This window comes from Acartia tonsa, chromosome 12 (genome assembly GCF_053477335.1).
Source record: "Acartia tonsa isolate MP-2025a chromosome 12, ASM5347733v1, whole genome shotgun sequence".
In the NCBI taxonomy this organism is placed as follows: Eukaryota; Metazoa; Arthropoda; class Copepoda; order Calanoida; family Acartiidae; genus Acartia; species Acartia tonsa.
In genome coordinates, this window is record NC_137271.1 from 47,271,180 (window position 1) to 47,287,606 (window position 16,427).

Genomic DNA, 16,427 nt, shown 5'->3' on the forward strand with positions numbered 1-16,427 from the left:
CGAAACAGAGCCTAGTTCCGAACTCCTTGAGAAAATACCCTCCTAGGTTCAGAGGGTGTGAGAGGTTCCGGACCACAGTCACGTGGTATAGATGGAGTATAAGAGTGTGTGAGACTGCCATATATAACTCTTTTAACTTTCCTATTACCTGGAGGGGCTGGCCTTCCTCATTAGCAGTCAGGATTTGGGTGTTGTCCGGAATCAACATGCGTTGCACGCCCATCGCGTGCATGAGGTGCTCAGAAATTACAGCAGACCCTGGTACACGGTTGCCAGAATCAATCATGGCATCAACCTGTACATGCTGGGCAGGGTCAGGGGTAGGAAACCTCACCCTGATATGGCAGGGGAAGTGGAGGTCCTGCCCTTGAGACAAGGGGGCCTCTCGTTCGGCTGGGGTTGGCAGAAACTTTGGTGGTGGCCGAACCGCAGCTATGGTGGTATCGCTTACCATGGTGGCTTAGACTGTAGCTTCGAATCACTAGAGCTTATTAATTATCACTGAGTCAACAATTTTATATTTATTTTTATCACTTGGTTGACATTTATACACACTTATGTGTTGTTATCACTAGGAGCTCTAGGCGTGATTCTGGAAGCACTGGCAGCAGGGAATGTCCGTCCTGCAAGGTTCAGAGGGGGTGACGGCGGTAGGGAATGACCCGTCCTACAGCGCCGCTGGTTCGAATCCCGAAAATGGCGGCAGGGAATGGCCCGTCCTGCAGCGCCTCGGGTTCGAATCCTGGGAAGCAGCGGCAGGGAATGTCCCGTCCTGCCGTGCCTGTGGCTCAAAATCTGCTATCCGTCGCAGTGGTAGGGCTTACTTGTGTGCTGAAGCTTCGCAGCCACACATTGCCTTCTTAGGGAGACCAGCACCCAGCTGTCTGTCTCGTAGGTTTGGCCTGGGTGTCCTGGGGCTTGTCCCAGCTACACTTGCCAATTTAGACTCAGTTCTGTAGCCGTCTGAGCTAAATTATCCGATTGCCGTGGCTGCGCACCTAGCGCTACTCCTACACGACACGGAAAAAGCGTCTTAACTGGCGCTTTTAGCAGGCTAAATCTGCTTGCCGTAGGCCAGAGGCCCACATATTGCGTTCAAAATGATGGAAATTCGACCTAAAAAGGCCGTCTCACGGGTCAGTTGGCGGCTGATTGTCCCCTTACTTGCCAAAGGGTCCAATCAGAGGTAGAATAGGCTAGTTTCTGTAAGGCTCGATTGAAACACGCTGACACCAAGTTCTGGTAAGCCGAGCGTTCTCGGCCCACGGGGTAACGAGTTCGGATTCAACGAGCCCTAGCCTTTAATTATTCTACCAAACAAACAAGCAGGATTCAATCATACAGAAATTATATATTTAAACTGAATAATATTTACAAGTTATGTTTACTATATATATACAACAGATTATAACAATGGTTAGGTTTGAAGGGGGTGTGGGGCGCTAGGGCTTAGCTCCCGACGGTAGACAGGCTGTGGGGGCAGCGGTGGTAAAAGGGGAGGCAACGCCTCCCAGTTATATAAGCGCGTGAGGAACTCGTGATAGTTGCATGTTTGAGTCCCCTCCCCACATTTAGGCAGGTCAGTTTGGCCGCTGGGTGCGGGGTCAACCGCGGTCATGAGATAGATGGTGATATAATAAGATTAGTGCAGGGGGTTTGTTATCATAAGTCACAGCGAAGCAACTCTGTAAACGGCCTGTCCGTCTGGGTGTCGTATTACCACAATTACAATAGACTTTACTATCAAAAGTAACTTAAATGTTTAAAAAACTTCGCTACTTCTTAATATATTAGTTCTCTTTTTTCATTACATATGGCTTATATTTTATCAGAATCAAATTATAAGATAAACAGGGAGGGAGGGGACATTGGACTGGTGATCATACTGTTACCTAAAGTTTAATAACCATGTCTTATTGGTTTGCTTAAAAACTATGGATACTTTAATTGAAGCTTAATTGGTTGATTCAAACCAGAAGTCAAGAAATCTTATTTTACAGAAGGTGTAATTTTGTATATCATTATTGGGAATGTACAACAATCTATCTACCATTGTCTTTTCCCTTAAAATATTTTACCAAATATCTTTAAGCTACAATAGGCATAATAAAAAAGAATTAATCGCCCATTGTCCTATTCCTTACTACTAAAAAATAACAACTTTAGATAAAATATGTATTAAAACAAGGTTGATAACATCTATAAAAGGGACGTCCTGAAACGGTAGGACAAACGAACAATTAAACTAGTAGAGGGTCATAACTAATAAGCAGAATATAAATGTATATGTCTAAACAAAATTGTAAATAATTATGTCAAAATGGAAAATCTTAAGGTAAATTTAGTAAATGTAATGTAAATATTGCCTGTTTACAAACGGACAGATAAACATAACTTTTACTAGAGTAGCCTCGCTACTAAAAATGTAATTTATAGCTAATATGAAAATAACGTTTTGTTTGGTTTAAAACTATTTAATGGGCAAATTGCTCAATACATGAGATTTTATATGTAGATAAATGGATACATAAACATGTTAAATGTATGTTTGATTGTACAGTAAGATCTCGAAAACTGCAGAATGTTTAGGTTTTTATCATTAGTACTACAAGTATACAACAGGTGGGAGGGAGGGGACATTGGGCTGTTTATTACATTAGTCCCAAAAGTTTTTAAATTACGTTTTCTAATTCGTTAGATCATTAACTTTGGGAAATATAGTGAATTTTTATTCGTTGGTTTATTAAGTTTAGTGTCCAAGCGTTTCAACCACTATTTGTAATCTACTGAAGGAGTAATTGTGTATCATCATTTGGGATGTGCATTAATTTATCGGTCATTGTCTTATTCCTTTAGATCCCAATATCCTATTAGCTAAAATACACATATACATGTTTTTAAAAGGAGGGTAATTTTGCTTTAAAAACGCCATAAATATGTTTTCCAAATGTTAATTGCCTTTTTGAAAATATAATTTGCTTTTATTTTATCTAAAAAAAAGTATTAAAAAAACAAGTAGGTATGACAACATCCATTGTAAAAAAAAGTCAGAAAATGAAATATATAGATAACAAGCTTATAATAACATACCTAACCAGACAAGAATCATACTTATTTGAAAATCTTGCCTCTAGGGGCACTTGACCTAGTGGGGGTCATTTTTGTAAGGGGGGGGGGGGGGTATTTTTTTTGGGGTGATTTATCATGGGAGGATGATACCCTCCCAAAAATAGTTAAAAACCTTCCCAGGACCTATGAAAAGTTACATTGAAAAGGAAAACCATATCGGTCCAACAGTTACAAGATCCTTCAGTGCAGACAAACACACAGACAGACATCCTGTTACTTTTATATAAGGATGAACATTCTAACCATATTTTTCTCTCTACTACGCAACCGTATCATATCAGGAATCATTACACCTACCTTCAATCGGCCCGTGTGATCATAATCATAGCTCCGTTCCATAGGTCCCATTCTCCATGACTGCAACAGGCCTATAGGGTTGGTCCGCTCCTCGATGGTCACAAACCCGCTGTTGGCCCCGCTCAAACTAATGTATTTCGTTCCCGGTACACTAATTCAGGAAAAAACAAAATCAAATAATATACTAGTACTCAAAGTACCATTCACATTAATTGACTTACAAACTTTGGGTACTGTTAATTATACTGGTACCCAAAGTTTTACAAATACCCTTTGTCATTCGTTGGCTTAAAAACTTTGGGTACTTTTTATCAAATCTTAAATGGATGGTTTAATATTTTATCAATAGAAGTTAAGGGCATTGCTGTTTGTTATAATTGGGGGTGTACATCAATTTATCGTTTATTGCCTTTTCCTTGCAAATTTACAGAGACCAGACTTTTCCCAATTTAACCTAACTCAATTTTTTTCTTACCTAACTTTTTATTCAAGTTTTTATGTGCAGTTATACAAGAGTTTTTACCCAAGGGTTGGGAAATTAATAGATTTATTGAATATATCACCCAAAAATCATTGGACAGAAAAGTGTTGGCTGATTTGTTGGATTAAAACTTTAATTAAATTTTGATAGGTCGGTTCATTAAGATGAATGTCCAAACGTTTCAACTTCTAATTGTAAGCTACAGACGTGGTATTTTTGTGCATCATTAGTGGGGATTTATTTGCCATTGTCTTATCCATTTAGATCCCTGGCAAAAACCCTTTATATTTTCACCAATAGGAAATATAATCCTTGTACATTGGATGAGCAAAAATTAAAGTTGTAAAAAGGTTAAAGAAAATTACGGTAAACCAATTTAAACTATTCTCTTATTTAATACTTATATTTGCGATTACTTTTATTTAATGAAATCTTCCAATTTTTAACATTTACAAAACGGCCTGCTATATTGCATCAAGATCCATGACAGATCTATATAGGAAATAAATGTCTATAAATGAGCTCAAGTTTTCCAAAGGTCAGATGTTAAAAACTCATACTGGTTCAATAATCAATAATAAACTCTCAATGACCAGAAAGATAAGACCCATTATTTTACTCTATGAAGAATAAATTAATTTTTTTATTTCATGTTGCTATTTAAATTATATTAAAGTATTAAATTTATATTTATAAAATAGAAAATTTAAGTTTATAATATCGTAAATCAAGGAAAACTAAGTTTTAATGTAATATGATACTAGCGACGCGCCCGAATGTGTTCAGATATTAAACTAAAATTTGACATTTAGCTAAATAGTTTAACCCTTTCAGGACGATAATTTTAAACAAAAAACATTGGGATCCTAAAATATTTTAAAGAAAGAGAGACAAAATTATAAATACGGTTTTAAATAAAAATAATAAATAAAAATTATATAAGTGAGAGAGAGGGACATTAAATCTTTAAAAGGTGATGAATAAACGAAACTATAAAATTCGTAGTAATCTTTATGAGTAACTTGATTTGTAGTAACTAGATTTATAGTATGGTTCGGAGAGAGAGAGAGAGAGAAATTGAGGGATAGGTCAATGGAAGAAATAAGATTAATAGTCGGGGATAGGCCAATGGAAGAAAAAAAGTTAAAAGTCGGGGATAGGTCAATGGAAGAAAATATGTTAATAGTCGGGGATAGGTCAATGGAAGAAAAATGATTAATAGTCGGGGATAGGTCAATGGAAGAAATAAGATTAATAGTCGGGGATAGGTCAATGGAAGAAAAAAAGTTAAAAGTCGGGGATAGGTCAATGGAAGAAAATATGTTAATAGTCGGGGATAGGTCAATGGAAGAAAAATGATTAATAGTCGGGGATAGGTCAATGGAAGAAAAAAGGTTAATAGTCGGGGATAGGTCAATGGAAGAAAAAAGGTTAATAGTCAGGGATAGGTCAATGGAAGAAAAAAAATTAATAGTCGGGGATAGGTCAATGGAAGAAAAAAAGTTAATAGTCAAGGATAGGTCAATGGAAGAAAAGAAAATTAATAGTCGGGGATAGGTCAATGGAAGAAAAAAGTTTAATAGTTGGGGATAGGTCAATGGAAGAAAAAAAGTTAATAGTCGGGGATAGGTCATTGGAAGAAAAAAGTTTAATAGTTGGGGATAGGTCAATGGAAGAAAAAAAGGTTAATAGTCAGGGATAGGTCAATGGAAGAAAAATGATTAATAGTCGGGGATAGGTCAATGGAAGAAAAAAAGGTTAATAGTCGGGGATAGCTCAATGGAAGAAAAAAAGGTTAATAGTCGGGGATATGTCAATGGAAGAATAGGGTTAATATTCAGAAGTGAGATAACTTAGAATATAATTTTTAGGTGGTGCCTGCATTACCGATTCACTAGTACATTTATATTAGGATTATTCAGTTCTGAAACTATACAAGTGTTAACGTCCGTTTGTCCTACCGTTTCAGTGCTTCGCTTTTATGGATGTTGTCATCCTTGTTACATACAGAATCATTTCTGCAGTATACATCCTTTGTCTCTTTTCGAAAAAGATTACATATTGACCTAGCGGCTTGTATATGTATATGATAAAGTAGTTGGATGTATGTTTGTGTGTCATTTAAGATCTCTAGGACAACATTAATAATTAGAGAGAGGGGACAATGGACTGTTTATTACACTAGTCCCCAAAGTTTTATAATAACGTTTTCTTATTGTTTGGCTTAACAACTTTTGGGGCTTTAGTGAATTTTGATTGGTTGATTCATTAAATTGAGTGTTCAAACGTTTCAACCATTAATTATTTGGGATGTACATTGTACATCAATTTTTCATTCATTGGCTTATCCCTTTAGATCATTGATTACTTATATATTCCTATTATCTCTTAGAGGATTTCCCTTACTCTCTTTCTGCATAGCCCAAAACCTGCCCTTGGCAAAAAAAAGTTGAAATATACTATAGGAGGGAGATGACACTTGACTGTGAATTACCATATTATATTATTCGTTGGCTACAATACAAAGAGTATTAGTTAATTTATTTGAACTTTGATTGGATGGTTTCAAACATATTAACCAATAATATTAAACTAAAGAAGGGGTAATCTTCATTATATGCATTGTGAATGTACATAAATTTATCATCCATTGTCTTATCCCTTAACATCCCTGAATTTAAACTACATATGAATATGAGAGGAGGCATAGAAATAAATATCAGGGATCTAAAGGGATAAGACAATGCCCGACAAATTGATGAACATCCCCAATGATGATGAACAAAATTATCCCTATAATGTAGATTGTAATTATTGGTTGGTCCCCACAGTTGTCAAGTGAACGAATAATAAAACGTTATTATAAAACTTTGGGGACTAGTACCCAATGTCCCTGGATATATATATTCATCATATAATTTCCTTGTTGTTTGAACAACCTCTCTCATAATAATAAAAACTTTGGGTACTAGTACCCAAAGTCCCTGGGTATATATATTCATCATATAATTTCCTTGTTGTTTGAACAACCTTTCTCATAAAAATAAAACTTTGGGGACTAGTACACAATGTCCCTGGGTATATATATTCATCATATAATTTCCTTGTTGTTTGAACAACCTCTCTCATGGGATAACCTCTCAAAGATAATAGAACAAGGGATTTACTCAAATTTGGCGCACATTTTTTTAGGCGCCTTGGGACTTTATAACATAACCCAAAAGTAAAAAAGTTTTATTTAGTGGATTTTTAGACATTTCAGACACTTTAAAACCAACAACTCAAAATTTAATAAAAGTACCCAAAGTTTTTGGGCCAACAAATAGGACAACATGTTTATAAAACTTTGGGTACAATTAAGAATACCTTGAGTACATAATGAGAGCTAATTTTGAAGAATGCAAAATTTGAGTCTACAACGTGTGCAAAGTCTCTAGGTCCCAAGGCATATTTTAATATTTCATTCAAAAAAGGTTCCCAAAGTTTTTGGGCCAACGAATAGGACAACATGTTTATAAAACTTTGGGTACAAGCAAATAAACTGTGAGTACACACACAATGTGCGCTAATTTTTAATCATGCAAAATTTGAGTTCACAACGTGTGCAAAGTCTCTAGGTCCCAAGGCATGTTTTAATATTTCATTCTACACAGGACACAAAATCTTAACAAAATCTGTCACAATTTCAGAGTATGTATGTGTGTGTGTGTGTGTGTGTGTTTAAGAAGGGATTCAAAGGGATGAGACAATTGTGGATAAATTGATGTACATCCGCAATGATGATACACAAATTTTCCCTTCTGGAAATTAGAATTAGTGGTTGAAACATTTGGACACTGAACTTAATGAACAACATTCAATAAAAGCCAACGAATAAGTAAACGTTATTATAAAACTTTGGGGACTAGTGTAATAAACAGGCCAATGTCCCCTATTTCCCTGGTGTATAGGCTTGTTGTATATTTGAGTAATTGCATTGCAAAAGATGCAATCATAGAAGAGCAGGGGAATGATATAATTCCCAAGTTTTCCCTTTAAGTGCATTGTTGAGCACCAAAAACCCCAACCCCTTTTTTTTTTGACAAGGGTTGGGTTGTTTTTAGGTTGTTTTAGGTTATATTGGGTACTGGGTAGCCCCTAGGGAGGAGCGGACATTAGGCTGTTTATTACACTAATCCCTAGGTGTTTTTAAAGTTTTCCTATTCGTTGACTTAATAACTTTGAGGCCTTTCATAGAATTTTGATTGGTTGGTTCATTGAGTGTGTAAACGTTTCAACCACTAGATGAAATCTACAGAAGGAAAAATTTAGTGTATTATCACTTTATCAGGTCATTGTCTTATCCCTTTACATCCCTGGTAGCCACCCTTATTCATTCAATTAATTTTCAATGGAGGGGGGGGGGTGTTTCAGGGCTCGACAGACTTTTTGTGGGAAATCGCCTATAATTTATAATGCCGCTTGTCAACAATAGATTCTTGGGTTATATATTCAACCTAAAGCGTGCACAGGAAATTCAATAATATCTTAATAGTTTTGTTACATATTTTATGATGTTTAAGGATGATTTCATAATATTCTCAATGATCTTATATAAAATTAACAGTATAATAACCGCTTAACCTCTTTTATAGTGAAGATTGGCATAGGTTCTGGGAAGGTTTTCTACTATTTTGGTAAAGGATACCAACACTCTCCCAAGAAAAATAATTCCGTATCCCTTTTTCTTCTAAAATTAAAAGTTAGAGATCAAATCTCCCCTACCTATCCCCTCCCTTAAGAGCCATTGGAGGCCTCTAGGGGCAAATTCGCTAGTAGTTTTATAATGTACTAGCGGCTTCGCCCCTAGCCTCTAGGGGCTTTGCCCAAGAGGTGATAAAAAAAAATTATCGCGAGAGACCATAAAGGACCGGACCATGGAAACTCCTTCAAAAAAAAAAAAAAAAAAAAAAAAAAAAATGGGGGGGGATTTTTTGGTTTTTGGGGGGGTTGGGGGTGTCCCACCCCCCGAGAAAATAGCTTAAAACCACCACAGGACCAATAGGTAGATACCCTGAAGAGTAGAATCCGATCGGTTCAGTGGTTACCGAGATCTTAAGGGACAGACAGACAGACGGACGGACAGACGGTCAGACGGACAGACGGACAGACAGACATCGTTCTACTTTGTATTATAGATAATGAGTTTGTTTTTATTCCTAGTGATGTTAACACTTCTCTTGGAGGCAATATCCGCACTGATAAACTGTTGGCCTACAGCGGTCAACATGTCTACAGTGTATATGGGTTGACCGTTCACTATGAGCCGCTTTCCAACCTGAAAATTTCATTTTTAGTTCCTAAAACTATTTTGTTATTTGAAGGACAGAAAAGCTATATTTTGCAAGATTTTGCTATGTGAAGGACAGAAAAGCTATATTTTGCAAGATTTAGATTTATAGAGCGGTCAGCATGTATATGAGCTGACCGTTTACTATTAGCCGCTTTCCATCCTGAAAATTTAATTTTTACCTACCTAGTTTCTATAACTTTATTTTGAGCGTCAAGATGTCTTTTTTTAGGGGTAGTATATCTTATTCTTCACCATCCTAAGAGCAATAAAGTTAGAATGGTGAATAAAACTTAAGTAAAAGGGGAAGGTCAACTTTAACCCCCCCGCCCTTTCCCTAAATGCCCCTTGAGGCCTCCAGGAGCGAATCCACTAATCCTAATATATATAGTAGGTAGTAAGTTTATTTTGATGTCAATATATATTACTGAATGAGATCTCCTTTTGAGGGAAGCTTCACAAAATGGGTTTAGGCTATTTTAAAAATCCTACCTTAGCATATTGTGAGGGTACATCAGGTTCACTGGAGTAGTACTCCCAAGACAGTCGGTTCAAAGATTCTTTTCCTGGTAAAAAAATATATATATTTAAATGTGAAAAATACAATTACAACAACAAATAAATGATATATTGACAGAGGAAAAAACAACAAAACTTCACCAACCTGTCAAAAGATGTTGTGACGAAGCAACTGGGAAGCTTTCTGCCAGTCCTGGGGCTGTGTTGCTACCAGCAGCATCCAAGTTTTGTTGACCCCGGCCCTGCTCCAACAAGACGTAGGGACTTGTGTGAAGGACTATCCTGTGACCTCCGCTGGTTTGTACGTTGTAACCTTTGTCTGATTCTTTCTGAATAACTTCCACAACCGTTTCGCCGTTCCCTGACGTTTTCTGGACAAAACTCTTCTGTATCAGTAGAGATACTTTATGCTCATTTCTAGTAATATTCACAATAGCGCCGTCAATGGATATATCTGACGTCAGGACAATCACTTCCCCAGTGGGGAGTGTGACACGCTCCAAACGTCCATTGCGGTCATATGCATACACGCGGCTATTCCCATCCGGATCGGTCCTTGACCGCAAAAGTTCTTTTGACCGGTCATACTCAAATTGAACACTGTTTTTGTTGTCGGTGTCATAGGCGAATGACCGCAGTAGGTGTTTGCGGTCAACCGTCAACGTGAACTTGTCGCCTTGCGGATTCTTGATTGCCTCTACCTGGCCCGCGTAATTGCGAAGGATGCTGAGCTTCCCTCCAGCGTAGTCGGTCACGGAGACTAGCACACCTAGATTAAAATCATTGGTTGAAAAGTTTGGAATTTTTAAGTATTGGATGTTGAATATATGTGGGTATTATGTGACAGGGGAAAATTGTTGTTAATATAGGTTGCTAACATGAACAACGTTTGTTGGTCAGTTCGTTCATGCTGCAGGAGGGGAGGGGTTGAGGTAAAGGGGATGAAATCGTACTGACGGAGTAGCAAACTTGTAAAAAGTTTCTCTGAGATCTTAAGCTACATACATAGACAAACAGAGACAAACATACAGACATCCTGTTACTTTATTATACATTGACATTGAGAAGCTACATTGTAAAGGAGGACCATATCGGTCCAGCGGTTAACTTACCTGAACTAGTACTAACGGAGTATGCAAACTTGTAAACAGTTTCTCTAGTCGCCATGTTTATAGTCTCCATATGGAGGCCAAATTTGTTGAAGATGTACGTCTCTTGGTGGGCGGGCGAATATACTTGGTAGTTGCCGTTCGAGTCCATGCCTTAAAAAACAAATAATTAAAAAATGTACGTCTCTTTTAGGACTGGTGAATACACTTGTTAATTGCCGTTCGAGTCCATTCCTTAAAAAAATAATTAAAGTATGTATGTCTGTTTGTGGGGCGGAGGAATAAACTTGGTAATTGCTTTAAGAGTCAAATAATGTTTATCTGTTTGTTAAATATTTTAAAAGGGAACCATTTTATAATTAGGTTTGGTCTGACCGTCCATTTAATGCATGCTGTTTTTTGCGTGATATGATTATCCTATTCATTTGAATTTAGAATTCCTAGGACCTCTAGGTAAAATACTTTAAGCTTACCTGGAATTTGTTTTTGGATGGTTCTGATCATATAGTTAGCTTGGTCGCTCACATGTACTTTACCATCTGGGCTGCAGGCAACTCCAGATATATATCTAGATAGATAAATAGTGAGATGGATCAAAAGATTAATAGATATATAGGTGAATTTAGGTGGATAAGAGGTAACATTTTTAAATTATTAGTTGTACTGCTAGTACAACTAAAAATATTTTTTACTGCTAGTAAATACAATTTGTACTGCCAGTACAATAAAAAAATATGTACTACTAGTACAATTAAAAACAATTTGTACTGCTAATGTAATAAAAAATTTGTAAAAATTTGCTGGATGTGTAACTCATCTCCCATCTCAAAAAAAAAATTTGTACTGCTAGTACTATCCTAGAATTGTACTTCCAGTACCTGAACAAAATCTGTACAGTCAAATGATTTGTACTGCTAGTACAATACTAGCTAAAAAATAAAAAGTATTTATGTTCAAAGAAATTTATTGTGCTTAAAGTATCTTAAGTACTGTTAGTACAATAATTCTTAAAATGTAATACTCTACCTGAACAAAGTTTGTACTGCCAAATGATTTGTACTGCTAGTACAATCACAGCTAGCCTCTTGACAATTACACTTAGAATCTCGTCCTAAATTTTATCATGAAAGAAAAGGCATTCAAATACAATAATGTCAGGGAGTCAGGGGACATCGGGCTGTTTATTACACTAGTCCTCAAAGTTTTATAATAATGTTTTCTTATTCATTGGTTTATTAACTTTGGGAACTTTACATGGATTTTGATTGGTTAGTTCATTAAGTTGAGTGTCTAAAAGTTTCAACTACTAGTTGGAATTACAAAATAGGTAATTTAGTTTATCATCATTGGGGATGTAGAAAAATTTATTTGCCTAAAACAAAGACTAAAACCATATCAATCCAAAATTGAATTTGAATCTTTCATCCTTCCTGCAAAAACACTGATCCTTCCATCCGTTCCCACCATAGAAATCCGGTTGATCCGTTTGGAATCCGACTCCGCGATATACATCTCGCCGTTCGCCGAGAAGGCTATGGCCTGCGGCGAGACTAGGGTGGTGTAGGCGGCATAGTTGTTGTAGTAGGCGGATTCGGGCCGACCGCAGTGCAGCGGCCTACCAGCGGAAACCTGTAATAAGTTATTTATTGCATCGTATTATAGACAGTTTTCTGCGGATATTAAAATGAAAAATTTAAAATTTCAATCGGTTTCGAAGCCATACTGGAAAATAAGTTATAATAACATGAAAAATTATGTTAAAAGCAGGGAGATAGGAAACATTGAAAGATTCATAGCCCTATATGACAATAAAGTTGCTACGCTTCTGAAATAGTAACTAACTGTTATAGTAATCAACATACATAGTTTAAATTCGATAGGACAATTCTAACAATTCGAAACGACCCTAATTAGAATTATAAAAAATCTTCACTTAGTAAAAAATATCCTACCTTCAAAAAGTTATCATTCGTTATTTTAAGAATAACATTTCCGTCGATGAAATGAACTGTGTTATCCAGCGGATTGATGTCAAGCTTTGTCGGCCAACCCAGGGTAACATCCTAAAATGAAAAGCCTTTATTGACTGCATGTCCTTTGTCCTGAAGTTCAAACTGTATTTGATTATACATGATAAATAACAATGGGATGTTTATTACACTAGTCCCCAAAGTTTTATAATAAAGTCTTCTTATACGTTTGCTTAACAAACTTTGGGGGCTTTTATTGAATTTTGAATTATCATTAGGTCGAGTTTTTATTACTGATTGTAATCTACAAAAGGGGTAATCTTATGCGTCAACATCGGGAATGTACATCAATGTATCGGCCATTGTCTTATCCCTTTAGATCCCTACAAATAAATCAAAACTAGATAAATCAAACGTTACCTTCAAATCATAAGTGCCAGAACAGGGAATATTCTTAAGTTCCCTTTCTTGTAAATGCTGCGAAACTAAGGTTGTGATTATCCCTGTTAGTCCGTCAACCTAAATTAAATCGTATTATAGACAGCTTTCAACAGATATCATAAAGCTGCGAACCGATTCTAATCCAACGGTTCCGAAGCCATACTGGAAAAACAAGGACGGTTAAACAACGTAACACAGCTTACTATAAAATAAAGTTTAATATATAGGAAGGGAGGGGACATAGGACTGTAAAAATCACTGATCAAAGATTTATAAAAAAAAAACGTTATCTTATTCGTTGACTAAAAACATTAGGAAACATTAGGTAACATTAGTTGGTACCAAAACTTCTAGTATCTAACCATTTAACCAACAAACTTAATATAGAAAAGGGGTAATTATATTAATTATCATAGGGGATCATAACGAAATTAAAATGACTTTTTTGTACACATTTTAGAGCTACATAAGACAAAAAAATATTTTCCTTTATTGACATATTATAAAACGACAAAAAAAACTGACCTTTCTGATTGTAGTCCCATCCACAAAGACAATATGTCCCTCCGCAGTGACCGCCAACCCTTTGGGCTGGATCAGCTGCGCCCGCTGCCCCAAATGATCGTCGCCGCACCTCAATTCATCGCCCGGCAGACATTGACCCTGCCCGCCAATTATCGTGGCCCAGTTGGTTATAGGGTTGCTAGGATCTTCGGTGTTTAATACCTAAATTTAAATTCATCTTTATAGGTAATAAAGTAACAGGATCTCGGCCTGTCTGTTTGTCTGTCTGTCTGTACCAAAGGATATTGCTAACCACTGAACCTATTATAGTGGCCAGTTGGTTATAGGGTTTCTTGGGTCTTAAGTGTTTAATACCTTAATTCAATGTTCATGATAAATAAATTGTTAGATAGATAGATAGATAGATGAGTTGTTAAATGGATAGATAGATGGCTGAATTGAATATGTAGATGGATAGATTGATAGATGAATTGATGGATGGGTGAATAGATAGATGGATAAATAGTAAGATAAATGGAAAGATGGATGAATAGATGGGTCAATAGACTTAAGAATATTATATTGACCAAGATTGAATTATTAATAAATGGACGTATAATGAATAAATAGATTGAATAGCTTCGTAGATGAATTAAAAAGTAGCTGAAGATATTTAAATAAAAGATTATTGTCCTACCTGTAAAATCCTATAGCCCTGCGGGTCCGAAACATACAGATCACCAGTCTTAGGGTTGACCGCCAAATGATATTTAAGCGCCACGCTAGTTGCGTTCAATTGAAGCAGGGTTCGAACCCGGCTATCGGGGAAAACTCGGCGGATTAGGTTGAAATCGGCCACGTACAGCGAACCATCAGGAGCGGCTACAATATCGCTGGCCGCTAGCAGCCGCTGGTGGCTGGCGAAACCGTCGCAATGCGGGCAGACGTAGGCACGGCGTTTGCCGTCCCCTAATTTGGTTCATTTTATAACAATAGATTCATATTAAAGATGTTAAAAATGGAATATATTGCTGATATTTTAGGCACTTGCTTTTAATGGTATTAGTATTATAGTAGAAGCAATCAATAACACTAAGGGATCTTAAGGGACAAGACAATTGACTATATAGTTCCACAATGATAATAAACAAAATTCCCTGTTGTAGATTTAAATCATTGGTTGAAACGTTTGAACACCACTTGCTTGATCCCAATTTATAAAAGTTGTATAAAAGTACCCTAAGTTTCTAATAGTCAAAATTTTAACATGTTTTGGGTGTAGTTTTCTAGATGCTAGGGACGAAGCAACTGATCATAATAATAATTATGTATAGTTATAACAATGCCTAGAGTTGTAAAAACGAGGGAAGGTGCATCTTTCAGAAATACATTTGTTCCGTCACCACGGTACATAATACCATCCTAAATATTAATATTCAACTTGACCCATTTTTGATTGTCTGTATGTCTATGATTACGTCTGTGTAGAAAAGGATTTGTAAACCGCTGGACCGAAATGGCTTTAACTATTTTGGGAAAGGTAACTCCACGGCCACAATAAAAAATAACCCCCAACCCTTAAAACTAAAATTGTAAGTGGAGTGGCGAACAACATCCCCACCTACTTTTTCCATTCATACTGAAAGCAACATGCTTTTATAAACCGTTGGAACGATATGGTTCTTCTTTACAGTGAAGCTACTTACGAAAGGTTTTTAACACTTTTAGAGAAGGGTAAAAGGAAAATAATCTCCATTTACAAAAATAACTAAAAAAACTAAAATTAAAAGTCAACTTGTCCCCCTTCCCTTTTAATTAAATCTAACCTGGAAGTTGTATCTATGATGGATATCCAGATCCCAGCCGCCAATGTTGCTAACAGGCAGATCCAGCCCCGACACCTGGCTACTTCTGGTGTTCCAGATTATACCTGGACACCCCAGGTACTCGTAGCCCACCCTGGATAGATAGATAGATATAGAATAGATAGTTAGATACTCAATTGAAAGTCGGCCACAGTCCACGGGGTGGGGACATGCAGTTATTTAACCCAATTCAACTCTATTGGTTTACTCTACTGTGTAGTCATTAGATTGCGTAGATGGATAATCCTAGTGTAAAAGTAATAGAGTGTCTGTGAGTCTGACTCTTTGTACAGAAGGATCTCGCTGCACTGGTATGGTTTACTCTCCTACAGTGAAGCTTTTAGGGAAGGTTAATGCTAATTTGGAGGGTGATGGAGACTACCATAACTCTTTCAAAAGGAATCCGCCAAAGAATATATTGAACCCCCATTATTTTTTAATATTATAAGGTAGAGTCAACTTATCCCCTCCCCCTTGAAACCTCCAGGGGCGTATCCGCTAGAAAATAAAAACAATGAAAAGGTATATGAATTCAAGAGTAGCCAAATAAAAGTTATAATAATATTCTTTTTCTCATTCATGTTTTTACTTTCCTTTATTTACACGAACAAATAATTTACTATAAATTACAAAAGGTGTGCAACCATTTCCACAGATTAGCACATCACAAATATCCAGGGATCTAAAGAGATAAGACAATGGTCGAAAAGTTGTTGTACAATATATCACCAATGATGATACAAAAATTACTCCTTATGTAGATTATATTTAGTGGTTGAAACG

General features: G+C 36.5%; 1 protein-coding gene across 1 annotated transcript in view; it reads right to left on the minus strand.

Moving 5' to 3' along the window:
- The window catches only part of LOC145334319 (teneurin-m-like), a 229,148-nt gene that overhangs the window by 37,315 nt on the left and 175,406 nt on the right, over nt 1–16,427 (minus strand). Inside the window, exons 27-40 of the mRNA XM_080179731.1 lie at nt 15,606–15,738; nt 15,126–15,201; nt 14,477–14,748; nt 13,801–14,001; nt 13,255–13,353; nt 12,817–12,927; nt 12,293–12,493; nt 11,891–11,973; nt 11,338–11,432; nt 10,868–11,017; nt 9,901–10,524; nt 9,729–9,802; nt 9,106–9,224; nt 3,427–3,577 (exon numbers count right to left, since the gene is read on the minus strand). Of these exons, the coding sequence (XP_080035857.1) occupies nt 3,427–3,577; nt 9,106–9,224; nt 9,729–9,802; nt 9,901–10,524; nt 10,868–11,017; nt 11,338–11,432; nt 11,891–11,973; nt 12,293–12,493; nt 12,817–12,927; nt 13,255–13,353; nt 13,801–14,001; nt 14,477–14,748; nt 15,126–15,201; nt 15,606–15,738 (2,389 nt within the window). The remainder of the gene's footprint in view (nt 1–3,426; nt 3,578–9,105; nt 9,225–9,728; nt 9,803–9,900; nt 10,525–10,867; nt 11,018–11,337; nt 11,433–11,890; nt 11,974–12,292; nt 12,494–12,816; nt 12,928–13,254; nt 13,354–13,800; nt 14,002–14,476; nt 14,749–15,125; nt 15,202–15,605; nt 15,739–16,427) is intronic.